Source organism: Poecilia mexicana, unplaced genomic scaffold, assembly GCF_051168715.1.
Source record: "Poecilia mexicana isolate PSO_F unplaced genomic scaffold, ASM5116871v1 scaffold_3, whole genome shotgun sequence".
Taxonomy (NCBI): Eukaryota; Metazoa; Chordata; class Actinopteri; order Cyprinodontiformes; family Poeciliidae; genus Poecilia; species Poecilia mexicana.
In genome coordinates this window covers 16,027,891-16,044,214 of record NW_028263372.1, presented here as the reverse complement: position 1 = coordinate 16,044,214, position 16,324 = coordinate 16,027,891, and the positions used below count along the sequence as shown (strand labels likewise).

The following is a 16,324-nucleotide window of genomic DNA, read 5'->3' as shown; positions in this document are numbered from 1 at the left end:
AAGTGGGCGGACCGTCACATCAATCAAATTCCTGCTAAAGCTGCCGAGGCCACCTCCCAAGAGACAGAGAAATAGTTTTGTTCTTGGTTATCCCGTCTCTCTCCTTCTGTATGCGCTTGTCAGCGAAGAAGCTGAGGAAAATAATTATCTCAGCGTTACCTTTAACTAAAAAAAAAATTCTCATCTAAGTGTTCTCTCAGAACTGAACCCACATTTGGTACTGCTGAACTACCACTAAGGCTTGTGAGATTTCCCCGCCAGATATGGAAAATCCCCTCATTCACAGTCTTGGTGACTTCTGATCAGTTCAATTGGAGAAATGTTATTTACATTTACCATTAAAATCTGTGACTGTGCTACACTGGCATTACAAGTGCTTTTTCAGAGCGCAGATTCATCCTCCAGATCAACTTGAAAACTTTGAGATATTTGATTCTGTACAACTGATGCAGACTAGGAAGTTGTGAGATTATACCAGGCTAGGGAGCAGGATGGGACCGGGCCGGCTGTGCAGTGCCAAAAGGGCGAAACCGTGGAGACGGCTCAGTCCCCTTCTCTCTCCCTCTTTCTCTTATCTAATTGGTATAACCTGCCAATTGAAATAAAAATATGATATCTAACATTGGATTCAGCACAATAGGAATTAAATTGTAATCCAAATGAAAGTGATGGCTTCTAGTGATTGATATTCAAAATGCAGTGCATGTATACACTTGTTCTGTTGATGTCTATCTGATTGTGGCAAACTGACTGCGCATGTCGCGGCTATGTCAACTAGTGGGAAAGCAAAACTGGTCTAAAACTGACCTGCTATGGTTAAAACTTTGAAGGATGTTAATTGCCTCCCATTCTCTCGTCCTGTGACACTGGAAGACCATAAGCATATGCTTAGCCTGTAGCTTAATTAGGGAGTGCAGTAAAGTCTTAACCTTTTTTTATGGTTCAGGTCCATTTTGGGCACTCAGAAAACACAAAACAAACACAAGTGCTTACTGCGTTTGTCTTTATGCTCTGCGCAGACATGCATGCTTCTTTTTTGAATAAGTCCTGGGGCACATAAACACATCAGGATCAAGTTAAATGAAATTGTGCCCATATAAATGATACATTTGCATTATTTAACCCAAATACATTCAATCCAATTAATGCATTTTATGGACTAAAATATTGTGACACATGGTGGTGGCAACATCATGCTGAAATTAATTTTTTTCTGGAACAGAGAGAGAGAGGGAGACTGATCAGAATTGATTGGAAGATGGAGGGACCTAAATACAAGGCAATCCTGAAGGACAACCTGTTAGAGGCTGCAAAACTCTCCAAGATGTTAACCATTCAGGAGAAAATGACCTAAAATAAATAGTCAGAGAAATGGCTTAATGGCTTAGAAATCAAACCACACCCATGCATTGCAAAGAAAGTGAAAGTTCAAACCAAAATCAAGTTGAAAATGTTTCAAGACTAAAAATAAATGAATAAAAAAATCTGTTGTTCACAAATGGAACCCTTTCAGTCTGCTCCACAGTTGTTTTGCTAATAACCAAGGGGTAAAACATTCTGCTGTATATTGAGAAGGGGGATGCAAATGCACACCACACTTTTCAGATTTCTTAAAAAGTCTACATCTTTATGCTCTACTACGTAAAATCCAGACATATTACACTTTCTGATTGTACAAAATAGGATACCTTTAAATGCTATAAATACTTTTGCATGTACAAAAATAACCCAACAGCATCCGTTTGTTTGTATTTAAATGACAATGTTTTTTTGTTTTTTTTTTTAACTACGCCACTAATTTTAAAAAGGAGACGTGGCTATTATTTATTCAGTTAGCGGGGAAGTGAATTCACTGGTCTGTTTCTCTTCCTCCCAGTCTAACTGAAATTTCAAACCACTTGGGTTTGGCCTCGGCACGTCCGTTGGTGACCGTGCTCAACGCACCGTTTCCTTTATTGTAGCCCCGCACAACAATGAAGTGTGATATTTGAAAAAAGACAGATCCGCCACCGGTGAACTAAGACCCACCAATCATTTGTAGTCTGTACCCACGGCGGCTTTTGAATCCCTCCTTCTCTTCCCACCTCTTCAAATTCATTGGCTGCCACAGGAGTAGCGACAATGTTTAATGCACCATGCGGTGTCCGGAGTCCAGTCAGTGAGAGGAAGCGCTTGCTGTGCTTAGGGCTGTGTTACGTGCTGAAAATAGTAAGTGATGACTTGGCTTGAGTAGTTAAAAAAAAAAAAAAATCAAAAATCAAAATTTTCTCTGACAGCAGCATGGGGACTTATCCTAAAATGCGGCATTGTTGCTGACCACTTACACAGCAGCTGTCCGTCTCTCTTTGCGCACTTTGACGGGGGGACGACGCACAAGGACAAAATGCCACTACGGGAATCAGTAACTCTGAGCTGTCTCGGACGTGGGGAGAGAACACCGATCGCCCTTTAAATGTCCACCGTGGATATCGGCTACCTTTCCACACATCTGGATTCTTCTTTTCTTTTTCTTTCTTCCACACAGTAATTTTGACAACAGTTTTCCATCCTGAAGAACAGTGACTCACTGCAGGCAGAAGGCGAGCCGCTGCATCCTAATCAGACAGGAGAGAGGACTTCAGCTCATTGACATTACAGTCATACTTTGGAGCACTTTTTTTTTTTTTTATTTCTACTGCGCTGTACTGTAGAGTGCGTGTGCATCGGAGGCTTGTGGCTTTCCTACTTCACGAAGGAGAAGAAGGATACGGGTGGTACCTTTAGTGAAGTGGAAATTAAACAATCTCTTCATCGCGCTGGAATTGACAGTTTTGATTTTTTTTTTACTGTTACCCTTTTGAACTAGCGGAACAGTTTCTCCCGTGGTAAGATTGTGTTTTTTTATTATATATATATTCTTGGTGTCTTATCCGCTTTCGTGATTTTCCACCTGAAGCTCTCACTGTTGCTCATTTTCAAACCGGTGTTATTCCATAACCTTTTCCCGTACATGCGGACGCAACAGCTTCTCTCAAGGACTGTTGAGCGTTAGAGAGAAGCAGAGTTGAGAGAAACGGAGAGCAGCAGTGGGGAGAATTAAACGGCAGTGCTGAGATGTTGGCAGCTCATTTCTGACTTTTTATAAGGCTCATTTTAAATATCCGGATTATGCGGATTTGTTAATGCGCGTAAGACGATCATTTTATATTCACTCCTTCAAATAGCCCTTACAATAGGCCATCCTCAGTTTTACGCCTGCGGCGTTACCGCATTATTAAAGTTGCCCTGTTACACTTCAGTCAGCACCCTCAACAAATGTATGGGTCATTATCTCTCCGGGGTCAGATGATGCATGCACACCACATATAGATTTGAAACTGCCTGCAGAATCTTGGATTTTGTTATGTATGGGCTGCAGGAGAATACTTGCTGCCCGTGTATTTATGGGGCTGAGCGCCTTCCAAGGTTAACCAATTAACAATCTTCTCTCATAATTGTGTAGATGAATTACACATGAGCTGTGTCTCATTTTTGGCTTGGCAGTGAATCTGATTTCATCTGATTTCTCTCTGGCAGAGTGGCTTGTAGCTCATTTTGTTTTTATTCGATTTACTAATTGATTTTCACATAACATGTTTTTTTTTCTTTTCTCCTTTTCCTTTCTTAGGTGATATGAGTGAACACTTACAATGACTATTCTGTTGGAGTCTGGATCTCGATTATTGTTAAGATGAGTCTGGGTGCTCAGCTGAATATAAATTAGGCGTTCAGTACCACAGATTGCTTGCTGAGGAGAGAAAGCAACAAAGCAAAGACAATCTACAGCGACAAATGTCAAGACATCACATGATGAACTGGACTCTTTTCTTTATCCATCGTGATAGAAGTATCAAATCTGAACAGAATATCAACAGGTCACAGGTAGAATAATCACTGCACCGATTTACGCAGCTTTTACTGAGTGGAGATGCATCTTTCTATTTTCTTTTTCCTCCTGTTGTGGGCTCAAGCCTTGACATTGAAAAACTTGAATTACTCTGTCCCAGAGGAACAGGGACCAGGAACAGTGATTGGGAACATTGCCAAAGATGCCAGGCTTGGACTTGAACAGATCGGGCAGGGAGGACAGGGTAAGAAAGCCAACTTTAGGGTGTTGGAGAACTCAGCTCCACATCTTATCGATGTGGACCCCCAAAGCGGACTGCTGTACACAAAGCAGCGCATCGACAGGGAAACATTGTGTAAGAGAAACCCCAAGTGCCAGCTCTCCATGGAGGTGTTTGCCAATGACAAGGAGATATGCATGATAAAAATAGATATTCAGGACATCAATGACAACTCACCCGTTTTTCCTTCTGATCAAATTGACATCGACATTTCTGAAAATGCAGTGCCAGGGACACGCTTTCCTCTGACCAGCGCACATGACCCTGATGCAGGGGAAAATGGCCTAAAAACGTATCAAATAACTCGCGATGACTACAATCTCTTTTCGTTGGAGGTAAAATCCCGAGGGGATGGGACCAAATTCCCAGAATTAGTCATTCAGCGTCCACTGGACAGAGAAGAACGAAGCCATCACACTCTCATTTTGTCAGCCACTGATGGTGGAGAATATCCTAGATCAGGTACAATGCAGATAAATGTTAAAGTTATAGATTCCAACGATAACAGTCCAGTATTTGATCAATCTTCATACGTTGTAGAAATTCCTGAAAATTCACCTCCTGGAAAAGTCTTAATTGATTTAAATGCTACAGACCCTGATGAGGGAAACAATGGTCAAGTAGTCTATTCGTTTAGTGGCTATGCCCCTGAGAGAATCCGTGAGCTATTCTCAATAGATTCTAGAACAGGGGTCATAAAGATTCAGGGGGAAATTGACTATGAAGAGAGCTCAGTTATCGAGATTGACGTTCAGGCGAAAGATCTAGGTCCCAATCCAATCCCGGGCCACTGTAAAGTCACCGTTAAAGTGCTTGACAGGAATGATAACTGGCCATCTATAGGCTTTGTGTCTGTGAGACAGGGAGCCATCAGTGAAGCAGCACCCCCAGGCACTGTCATTGCTCTGGTCCGTGTCACAGACAAGGACTCTGGAAGAAATGGGCAGCTCCAGTGCAGGGTGTTGGGTAATGTCCCCTTTAAACTCGAGGAGAACTATGATAACTTCTACACAGTGGTTACAGACAGGCCCCTGGACAGAGAGGTGCAGGATGAATACAACGTTACTATTGTAGCCAAAGACAATGGCATTTCTCCTTTAAACTCCACAAAATCTTTTACGGTGAAGATTCTTGACGAGAACGATAATGTTCCTCGCTTCACCAAGTCAGTCTACCTACTTCAAATTCCTGAGAACAACATCCCTGGGGAGTACCTAGGTTCAGTTCTTGCACACGACCCAGACCTAGGCCAGAATGGCACTGTGTACTACAGTATTGTCAACTCCAACGTAAGTGGGGGTGATGTCAACACCTATGTTAATGTAAATGCCGCTAACGGAGCCATCTATGCTGTAAGATCTTTTAACTATGAGCAAATAAAGTATTTTGACTTCAAAGTTCTTGCTAAAGACGCAGGATCTCCACACTTAGAGAGCAATGCTACTGTGCGCATTAGTGTCTTAGACGTCAATGACAACATCCCTGTCATAGTTTTGCCGCTTCTCCAGAATGACACAGCTGAAATCCACGTTCCAAGAAATGTTGGCGTTGGCTACATTGTTACCACAGTGAGAGCAGTAGATAACGACTATGGCGAGAGCGGAAGACTCACCTATGAAATATCAGATGGCAACGAAGAACACCTCTTTGAGATTGATCCTGTCACTGGGGAGGTGCGAACCGCTCACCCTTTCTGGGATGATGTAAGTCCCATTGTTGAGTTGATCATTCGTGTATCAGACCACGGCAAGCCAACTCTAACTGCCGCTGCAAGACTCATTGTCAAGGCCTCCAATGGGCGTCCTCCAGATGGACTACCACACATGAAAGACAATCAAAACTGGGACATGTCACTGCCTCTTATTGTGACTCTGAGCATCATATCTATCATGCTTCTAGCTGCCATGGTGACCATAGCAATCAAGTGCAAGCGGGAGAACAAGGAAATTCGTACTTATAATTGTCGCATTGCAGAGTACTCGCACCCACAGCTGGGTAAAGGCAAGAAGAAGAAGATAAACAAGAACGACATCATGCTGGTGCAAAGCGAAGTGGAGGAGCGGGATGCCATGAATGTGATGAATGTGGTAAGCAGCCCTTCCCTGGCCACCTCTCCCATGTACTTTGACTATCAGACACGCCTGCCACTCAGCTCACCAAGGTCAGAGGTCATGTACCTCAAACCCACTGCCAATAACCTCAGCGTGCCCCAAAGCCACGTGGGATGCCACACCAGCTTCACAGGCCCAGTCACCAGCACTACAGACACACCTACTAACCGCATGTCCATCATACAGGTAAGAGAAATTGCATTCTTCTCCTTCACTGTGGTACCATCATTTTTACATCACAAGCTGCACAAAGCTCCCATTTCCCACATCAGCACTTACTTTTGTTTCTTTAAATGAAAAAAAAAAAAAAAAAAAGATAAGGACAGACAGTGGCAGAGCGACCCAGGAGCAGTGATAGAAAAAATAAAAGATGCAAGGGAGGGGTGAGCATTAGAAGGATTAAACTGCCATTCTGGTGCTCACATAGAACAGAGCCGATGACATCAACGCAAATCTGTTGTCCCGGAAATATGTGACAACTTTTATCTTTTTTTTTTTTTCAGGTCAGCCTCTGTGCAGTTGTTTTTATTTCCCTTTAAAGTTTTCTGTTCTTGTAGGAGAAAGCTATTTATCCCAGAAACTAAAATATTATATTGTCCTATAATTGCTATCTGGCTATAAAACAGGCATTACCCCTATTTCTTAGGCCTAATGCCAATTTAAATTACTAAAGAATTATCTACAAAAAAAACACAACTATGTATTTAGTATGTAATGCATTTAGTTGGTTAAAACAACAGCTTATATGAAGAGGAAGCTATTTCTAATCAATAACTATTTAGTATGTCATGATATTTTACAGTTCCTTTCATACTTATTCTAGTGGTTTTATTCCTGGCGATAAGGAGATTGTACTTATTTTCTTGACTACTTTATACGTCTTTGTGCCAAGTAGTAGGGTACATAAGCCTCCAACGTGATAAGTTCTCAGAGTCTTTGGCCTTAAGCCCATTAAAGGTCTGTCGTGGTCGACAAGGATTAAACCCAGCTTAAGCCAGTGGTGTATTCCACAACACCTAATGGGCAGTCACAGTAAAGTTAACCAGTGTCTTGTTTTCTTACTATTGTTCCAGTTTTGGTTGATATCTGTCCCTTCTAAATGTAGTTTTGATGGGTGTTGTTTCTATTATCTGGGTTAATTATTTTGCTATTTGATAAAGGCCTTGATTTACATTCCCCAAATATAGCACAAATTTATTCCCCATATTTATTATGTTCATCTACTTCTTATTCAGAACAGATGTAATCTTAGAGCACTATATATAGAAAAAATAAACAGGTGCAATTTAAAACCAGTTATGCTTATTATCTCCACTTATCCTCTGGGACTTCAACCATCATAGTCTAGGTTACGCTGTTTGCTTGTTCCCCGTTGGTGTTTGGGACGATGATTGCGATCAGAAGTGACATATTTCCACCAGGAAAGAAGCCAAATGTCTGTTGTTCTGTCTCGCATTCTTTTTCCCTCCTTCTATTATGAACTGGCTATGAAGGCCGGAGGTCAGCACAAAGACTGTTGATGCTTCCTATTATGAAGAACAAAATAATTGCTGGTCCATTCCACAGACAGTTTCCCTGCTAATCTACTCGTGATGAATTGGACTGCATTAGGCTGTCTTACACTTGTTTATGAGTGTTTTTCTGCCTAACTGTTAAAGGCAAAAATAAAACATAAAAAAAAAAAAAACAAGAGGGATCAACACATTCTATAGTGCCTTGTTTACGGAAGGATCCTTCAATGCATGGGTGCTTTATTGTATTATTCAATAGAAACCTGTGTTGAGGGAGATGGCCTGAGGCATTAAGTTTCTTCAGAAGCTGTACAGAAAGGTATCAATTTCTTCCGTCCTCCTTCCTCCTACCTTCACTCCATTTGCATGGACAGTAAGTAACCTGAGTCAGGAAAGTGTCTATGGTAAAAATGTCAGGAAACAAAGACAGAATTTCCCTTTTATCGATCCAAGGCCTCTCGGCCTATCTGTCACTATGGTTGCCACAGTGCTGTGGCTGCGTAGGAAAAACAAATGAATAGATGAATAAACCGGATGAACATATCACCTCTTCACAAGGGCACCTTTGTGGTGCTGGCTTCATCTGTGTATTGTGGAGCAACATTAACTGCCCGCAATGTGTGGTCTTCATCTGTAGAGCTGGTTTACACAAATAATATTTGCACTAGGAGAGGGGCTGAGATGGTGTTTAGCTTGAATACAGGAATGACATAAAGAATTCAGCAAAGCTACACTTTCCTTATTATCCTCATCACCATGCAAGGACATTACATAGTGGAGAATATTGTCATTTGTAAACAGAATTCCCGAGAAGAGATGGATGATATACAGCGAAGCCTAATTCCGCTTTAGGCATAAAAGGAAATTACTCTGTATGGAATCAATAATAAAACTAGTCTGTAGCAAAATTCCTCGGGGTTCAGGATGAATGGACTGTAATATTTTTGCTTAACAGAGCCTGCGCTAAAAGTGACTGGAAATGGATTCAGATTCACCAAACTGGAAGTCACTTACTGACTTGTTTAGAGGCTTGCCTTTTTAAGTCATTATTGTGACCAAATTTGAAAACTCTGGTTTGTCAAACAGAAGATGTGGCACTGATATAAGCTTGTGTATTAGTTCTTGTATTAAAAAAAACTTAATGTTATGTCTGTGAGACATTTGTCTTGCTAATAAGATATGAGTGGCTCTGTAAAAAAAGGCAGTAAAAGCTGCCTTTAGGTGGCGGTATTCTGCCTTTTGTGGGGTCGCATTGACATGAGAGTGGCAAGAAAAGCAGGGCTCCAGTATCTACTGACTTGTCACTCGTCAGTTTATTAAAAGAGTTCTGCTCTATCAAGAAAGGATATATGTGGAATCATCAGCTATAGCAGGTTTTCCAAATGCAGCCTCTTCTTACAGCATTCCTCTGCTACAGGTCTGATTGACATTCACTGAATTGTGAATCCATGATATTGATGGTTCATTTAGCAATACATGTTGCTAGAAGGACAAGAAAAAAACACTATCAGCTGTTAAACAGCTGATAGTGTTAAACAGGAAATTCCTGTTTAACACTTAAAAAAATAACTGTATATATATATATATATATATATATATATATATAGCTGATTTCCACCCTGAAGACGTATCTGGACCGAGGCCCGGCCCGCTCCGTCTGAGTCCGCATGGGGCCCAAACGGGACCGGATGGACACGGATGGATCCAGCTGCTGAGCGAAATTGGATCAGAGACGTTTCAGTTTTTCTTTTCAAGCGATTGTTTTTCTGATGTATATATATATATATATATATAGTTAATTGTTTAAGTGTTAAACAGTAATTTCCTCTGAATGGAATCAGAGTAATAAAGCCAGTCTGTAGCGAAATTCCTCCTCAGGGTTCAGGAATCATGGACTGCAATATTTACACATAAATATTTGTTATGTGTCCCCACATACACACATATGTGTATGTGTGGCAGGAAAAGGAACTTTTGAGCGATGCGATTGTGACCATTAAAGTTGCGTATTTACTCTGCTTTAGATTTTTCACTCTTTTGATCTGTTTAGGTTGAGAATATGCATGCCATCATTTTAACTGGAGCAGATGTTGAGAATGGATGCTTCTAGGGATGGTCTTACTCTGCATAATTTAGGGAGATTGTGTGTGTTTGTGTGTGGGTGTAGTGTCATTGTGTATTCCAGGCATGTGATTTAAGCCTTTAGCTGGCAGGCTCCGTGACAGAGCCCCTCTCTTTTATGAGCGTGACAATGTTGCGTTTGTCCGAACCTTGAAACACCCTTCCTCCAAGACACACACACACACACACACACGCAGATGCACACACACACACGTAGGTCTGTTTTTAAGGATTCAACCAAAAAGTCTTATCCAAGCCTCAGTGGTATATTGTATTGAAATTGCTCCCACACTTCAGTAGCTACTGAGCCAATGAATAGAAAAGCACTCTTTATTTCATTTTTTTTTCTCCTTTCATCTTTCGATAACTCCTTTGGTCTGGAGCTTCCTACAGGGTAAGTTTAGTAAACATGTATATATTCAAACCTGCTGTCAGGTTTTGCAGTATAACAATAAAATGTGTAGGCAGTTATGGCAAATGAGAAACACTTCGAGAAACCTTTTGCAATTTGTGTTTATTTGTCCCCTTGTGGGCCTACTAAGTCTCTAAGACAGATCTGTTTTATTTGAGCTCGACTGTACATAAAGAAATATTATCTTGCCTTGGGGTTTATTTTTGTATTTCTTCAAATAAACCTGCCCCTACTGTACATAACACACCACGATGAGGTATTAAATTATTAATAAGCACTTTTATGTCTCTTCATGCTACCCAAAGCTGATATGATAGATACAACTGGGAGGAAGTGCAGTCAAACCAAAGAGTGTTGCTCTGGGGAATAAATCCAAGTTATTTTATCTCTTTTCCCAGAACACACAAGTTTGGATAATATGTATATTTTTATTTTATTTGCAACTGTCGCTAGTGTTTAATCGTCATCGTTGAGAAAGGGCTTGTTTCCGTATAGATGCCTTCACAGTGGTTAGACGCGGCAGCGGCTGTGCAAAGCAGAGTATAAAGCTATATTTGCATCCTCGTTCATTAATAAATCATGATGTTTAACAAATCAGAGCTAAAGCAGAAGATGTCACAATAAACATCAGAGGTCTCGGGCTACTTGTTTATGAACCGGAGGAAATGAGGATAGCTGAACTCAGAGAAAGTGGGGAACCAGAAGATGCTCGTTAACTGGTATAGGCAGAATTTGAGTGCTTATTTGAGACATTATGAGGCAGTGAGAGAAGAAGAGAGAGGGACAGAGGGCAGTGTAGTAGCCTCTCAAATAGCCAATCAGTCTCCACTCTCCTATGTGGGAATTGTATTTAAGTTTTATGAAAGATGGAAAGCAGAAAATTAGGTCTGATTGCAATGTGCATCGCCCGTGTCTTTTATCTTCCCACATTCATTACATAAACAGATATTATAAGCAGACTGAAAGTTTGTTTGAGATTTAACGCAGCTTTAGAAAGGAATGTTTTATTTATTTCCCGTTTTCAAAAATCCCAGTAACCCGTTCTAAATAATTTATCCGTTGGCTCCATACTTCGCTTACCACTACTTACGATTTCCCCTTGTAACTAAAAACAAACTTCACATGCTGTAGACAGATATGGACTGGTTTGTTGGTGACCCACTGGATGCAGAGGAAGCGCTTTCCATATGGACTCCGCGCTTAGCTGTGCTGCATAATTTCATTAGTTTAACAGACCTCCCAACCTGGCAATGCAGGCCAACAAAGGAATTTTTATTTATTTTTTGGTAGCGTAATGAAAGACACAGGAAATGAGCACACAAGTCACCCTTCATGATAGCCAGATTGACCGGACACATTAACCAATTTTCTTGGCTCAGTAGGAAACAGCCAATTGGAGATGACATGAGCTTGATAATAAAACTGCGGCTTGTCAGTGAATGCTTGCTCTCTTATTGTGTGCTGGTGTGTGCCTAGCTGTGTTAGAGACAGAGGGGAAGAGGACGATGAAGATTTTTATGCCTAATTCAGCACTGTTTTGCTTGACTTGCATTTAACTGAGAGACTGGAAAAGTTTTATGCCACTATTTACTATTCCATGATGCCAAGCACACTTCTTTCTTTATTTCTGGATGCTGTCTTGTCCAGCACTCTCTTGTTTGCCAGACCTTGTTGATACCGTATTTCTGTTATGCTGCAGGTGCACTCCTACACAGGATACATCTCAGCGTTTTGTACCTGAGAATACATCCACTGTAATGTTTTTATTTTTTTGTTGTTTTGCATAATTTAAGATGTTTCCTGAGAAAAAAATAAGAATTTGTCAAAAAAATCCACATGCTACCACTCAGTTTGTTGTTGCTGGCATTGTGCTGCAAGCAAGTTGGGCAAAAGAAACCAATCTTTGATTACGAGAGGCTGTAGAGACGAGAGAACAAAACATAACCTTCACAGCAAAGGAATCTGTGATTCAACTGCCACGCGTCTGCCTGTATTTCTGCGCGGACACGCGCGCGCGTGTGCGCGCACAACCTCGCACCTGTGCTACCACCAGCAGAGCTCTGAAGCACAGGTCTTGCTGGTTTCCCCAGAGCGAAATGGTCTTCGCTGTTGGGGCCGCCTGTCCCCCGTAGGCTCTGGATCCCTGCCGGCATCCTCACACTCGGCTTTTTAAGTCACAGGTGGGCCTTAGATGGAACTGAAGACAGACTCAGAAAGGAATGACCACACATTAACGTGCAACAAAATGCACGACACACAAGGGGTCGCCTAGGTGTACAGAGCATGGTGATGTATTCTTTGAACTGCCAACAACTGGGTCTCCTTGCTGTAAATCAAACGCTCTCAAAGTCAAACAAAGTAGAGCCCGCTCTGCTGTGCCTTGGCTCCGGTCCAGCCTGAGAGAGCTTTTATTTCTGCCACATCTTCTTTCACTGTGCCCCCCAGGCATGTGCTGTAGAAACAACACGTAGCTCAAAGAATGAGTTATGTGAAACTGTTCTCACCTTCTATCTCATTAGTATAAGAGAAATGATTTATCCCCCTCTGCCTGAATCTCTCGCTCTCTCTCCTTGTCCTTGCCTTTTACAGTTCAGCTCTTCTTCAGCTTCATCAGTAATGTGATTAATTGTTTGGAGGCATATATCATGCATACCATCTCATTTGCTATAATTTAACCTAACTGCATGTCAAAACAAGCTGTTATAAAATGACTCCCTCTCCCTCGTGCAATCACAGGAGTACATTACTGGCCAGTTACAAATAGGACATTACGATTTCCCTCGCAATTTGCGTGCAGTCCTATCTGAATTTGTGCATGGTGTGTGTGAGAGATTGTTAAACTGAAATGAGAGCGATCCTCCCGTTCTCTTCTGTTGCTGCCTATATCTATCGCGCAGCTTGAAATCTGACCCCCGTGTCTATAGCCCTGAGTATGCATGAGAGAAATCGAGAAGCGGCTGTGTATTGGAGTGTTGATGGAAATGGAGGCGAATGGTCCCACACTCTTAGATCCTATTGCCTAAACAAAGAGCCACTAAGTGGTGGGAGCACAAGATTTGTTGTCAAACCTTGACGGTTTCTGTTCTTAGTGGTAGCAGTGGCAAGGCTAAGTGCTAATGGCATATTGAAATTTTTTTTTTTATTTCGCCAGTCTTATCTTTGTCTGTTGTACCACACAGATGTACTGAATTGGTCCCTTGCTGGGTTTATGTCTTAGCAAGAAATCTTTTTGGGTCCTTTAGCATTCAGATCAATGGCTGGTTTGCTCCGTTTCTTATTGATTTTTGCTCTGTTTGGTACTGACTTACTGTTTTTCATTATCTAGCGCTCTTAGCATTGTTAAGTAAAAAAAAGACCCAGAGCTCTTGGTCTTTGCCTTCATTTTTAGGATTTCTTTTCTTTCTCTCAGCCCTTGTCATCTCAGATAAGCATAGCAATTGCTCATGTTACAGACGACCCAAGCCAAATTTATAATGATGAGATTATGTTGTCAACAGTACAGGGTGTATATGTCTGCTGTATTGATCTGTGCAAAGTCCTAATAAATGAAGTACCACAATGGAAGCGTTGGCTCAGTAATAACTCTGAACAGATCTTGCTATTTATATACTCTCAACACTGCTTGGATGATGGATGGATCTTTTTCCGTTTTCCTCTTGTCTTTTTTTATGCCCTGTCTCAATTAATCCCTCCTCTTCCTCTTTTCTCCTCTCCTGTTTGAGGTCATAGCAACATGCTTGACTGAAATTCTTGCAGGTGGAGAGACATGGGTGCTGCCAATCAGACAGGATCCAAGGGCGGTAGAGCAGGGCAAAGACAAGTTAGCAACGCCTTTGTGCATGTGTGTTTGCGTGTGTGTGTGTGTGTGTGTGTGTGTCTTAAAAAGGCTGAGGTTTGAAGCAGGGTCTATCTATGTATTTGAAGAGAAGGTCAGCAGGATTTAGAGGCTCAGATTATGTGTGATTGTTTCTTCAGTGGGCTAGCTGATTAACGCCAAAGCTGCTCTGCCAGATCCTTGACGCTCCATAGAGACACTTAAAAGAGACAGAGAGAAACTTACATCCAACACTCTGACAATGGAGCATTATCCTAAAGCTTGTTTTTCTGCTTTTCCCCAGGAGCAAGAATAGCTTCCACCCTGTCTTCCATTGTCTGTTATTCAGGCTTAACCTTTTTCTAAAATATTACACCCCCTATTGGCCCTTTAAGTCACCTTGTTATAAAAGTACCCCAATGTATTTTGTGTCTGTTTGCATATTCATTGAGAGGGAGTGAGGACGAGAGGGCCTTTATGTGTGTCCATGTGCATTGGTGTATGTATTAATGTGAGACCCATGAATTCAGTCTGTGTCAATATTTGTGTGTTTCTTTGTCTGTGTCTGGCCTTGGTATTGGGCTTTTGGGAAGACTCTAAAAAGCCCTTTCATCCACAGAATGGCGCACCCCCCCCCCCCTCCTCCATTCAATTGGAATAATTGTATTATTTATTGTTTTGTTCACAAGCTCTCAGCTTCTGTCTTGTTTATCAGCAGAGGAGCCAATAATTTGTGGATTATTTCTTTGCAGGAGAAAAACTAAACAAATCTGCAAAATAAGAGGACTTAATGAAGTCAGTTTACAAGTGTAATTATTGTATGCTGAAGCTAAACACTGGGTCACAATATGTTTATTGAACAATTATTCCTAACACAGAATCATGCAGCTGTTTATTGACTTTGTCCTAAAGATGCCTCTTTCTGCTCTGGTGTCTTTGTAGTGAAAAGATATTATAATTTCGGATTACTCACACAAACTGCCCATTTTCTGAGAAGGGAAATAATTCAGATAATGCCAAATAATTTTTCTTTATATTTTCTTTATACTTAGCTTTGAGTAATAATTGCTGCTTTTCCTGGAATAAAATTACTTAAGCATTTACTACTGTCTCGTTTTGATTGAGCACAGCAAAACATGTGCTCAATCATGTCTGTCTTTTTATAAGGCCTTTTGAAAAAAAAAAAAAAATGTAGTTAACTGGCTCTTTTCTTTAGACTGGAATTAACTACTTTTGGGAGAAAGTAAGAACCATGGCATCAGTTAAATAAATATAAGGGCAACAGAGAATGATGAAAACATGCTCCTTTGAAAAGCTTCGTGTTGCAAACATTCCAGAAAAAAAAAAAAAAAAAAAATCATAGTTCATGTTCAAAGGTCCAAATTAAATTTCCTGATAGATTAGTAAATCAATTTTGTAAATGTGTGTACATCTTGAAAATAAATTAAACTTTATGCCTTCACTTAGTTGTCTGTCAGCCTAAATTTTGGACATTAAAACATAACGAGCTGCCTGATTTTATTAAAAAGTATAACTTAAACATAATTAATTATATTACTTTCCGTGCCTCGAAGAAGAAAATGTGTTGTTTTGTTTTTATGGCTCCTTTCTTCAGAAATCAAGTTCTTTGTTTTGAATGGCCCATTTTTTACACATGGTGTTATGGCAGCATACTGTGGAGGTTTTAAGTCTTCCTATGAGCTAGCAGAACATGCCAAGCAGTAAGTCGTGCACTCTGTCCAGATTGGCTTGCTGTTTGGTCTGAACTCTGATCAGTTTTGTTTTGAGAATAGCTGATTTTAGCCTGTCATTTTTTCTTACTGAGAAATTTATATGTTTTCACCCAGTACTGCATATTATATTAAATCATTTTATTAGTGAGAAGTATCTTTAGTGTTTCTGTATCCTTTAGTCATAACTTCATTGAAAAACAAACAAAAAACAAACACAAGTCATAGTAGATAAACAATGGGGAGAAACACTTATTATCTGTGTCCATCAACTGCGTAAAGTTAAATTCCAAGTCTGAGTCTTAAGGCAGAAATTGTAAAACTTAGTTCCATGTTAGTAAGAAAAATCCAAAGGTATCAGACTGCACACCAGCGCATCCTAACCTGGAAATTAATGATTTTATTAATCTAGATCTATCTAAATGCAAAATGGAAACTGTAAAGAAGTCTCTAAAGCAAAGCAACAGATGTCCTGACTGA

The 16,324-nt window shown here is 40.7% G+C and overlaps 1 protein-coding gene across 3 annotated transcripts in view; it reads left to right on the top strand.

The window, feature by feature from the left end:
• The first annotated feature begins 1,535 nt into the window (after positions 1 to 1,535).
• Positions 1,536 to 16,324, top strand: part of LOC148160195 (protocadherin-17-like) — a 61,214-nt gene continuing 46,425 nt past the window's right edge. For 2 of the 3 annotated variants that reach the window (XM_088004228.1, XM_088004226.1), the window contains exons 1-2: positions 1,536 to 2,864; positions 3,647 to 6,442. In XM_088004228.1, the coding sequence (XP_087860354.1) occupies positions 3,947 to 6,442 (2,496 nt within the window). In that variant the 5' untranslated portion in view covers positions 1,536 to 2,864; positions 3,647 to 3,946. The other variant, XM_088004227.1, reaches the window with a different exon arrangement.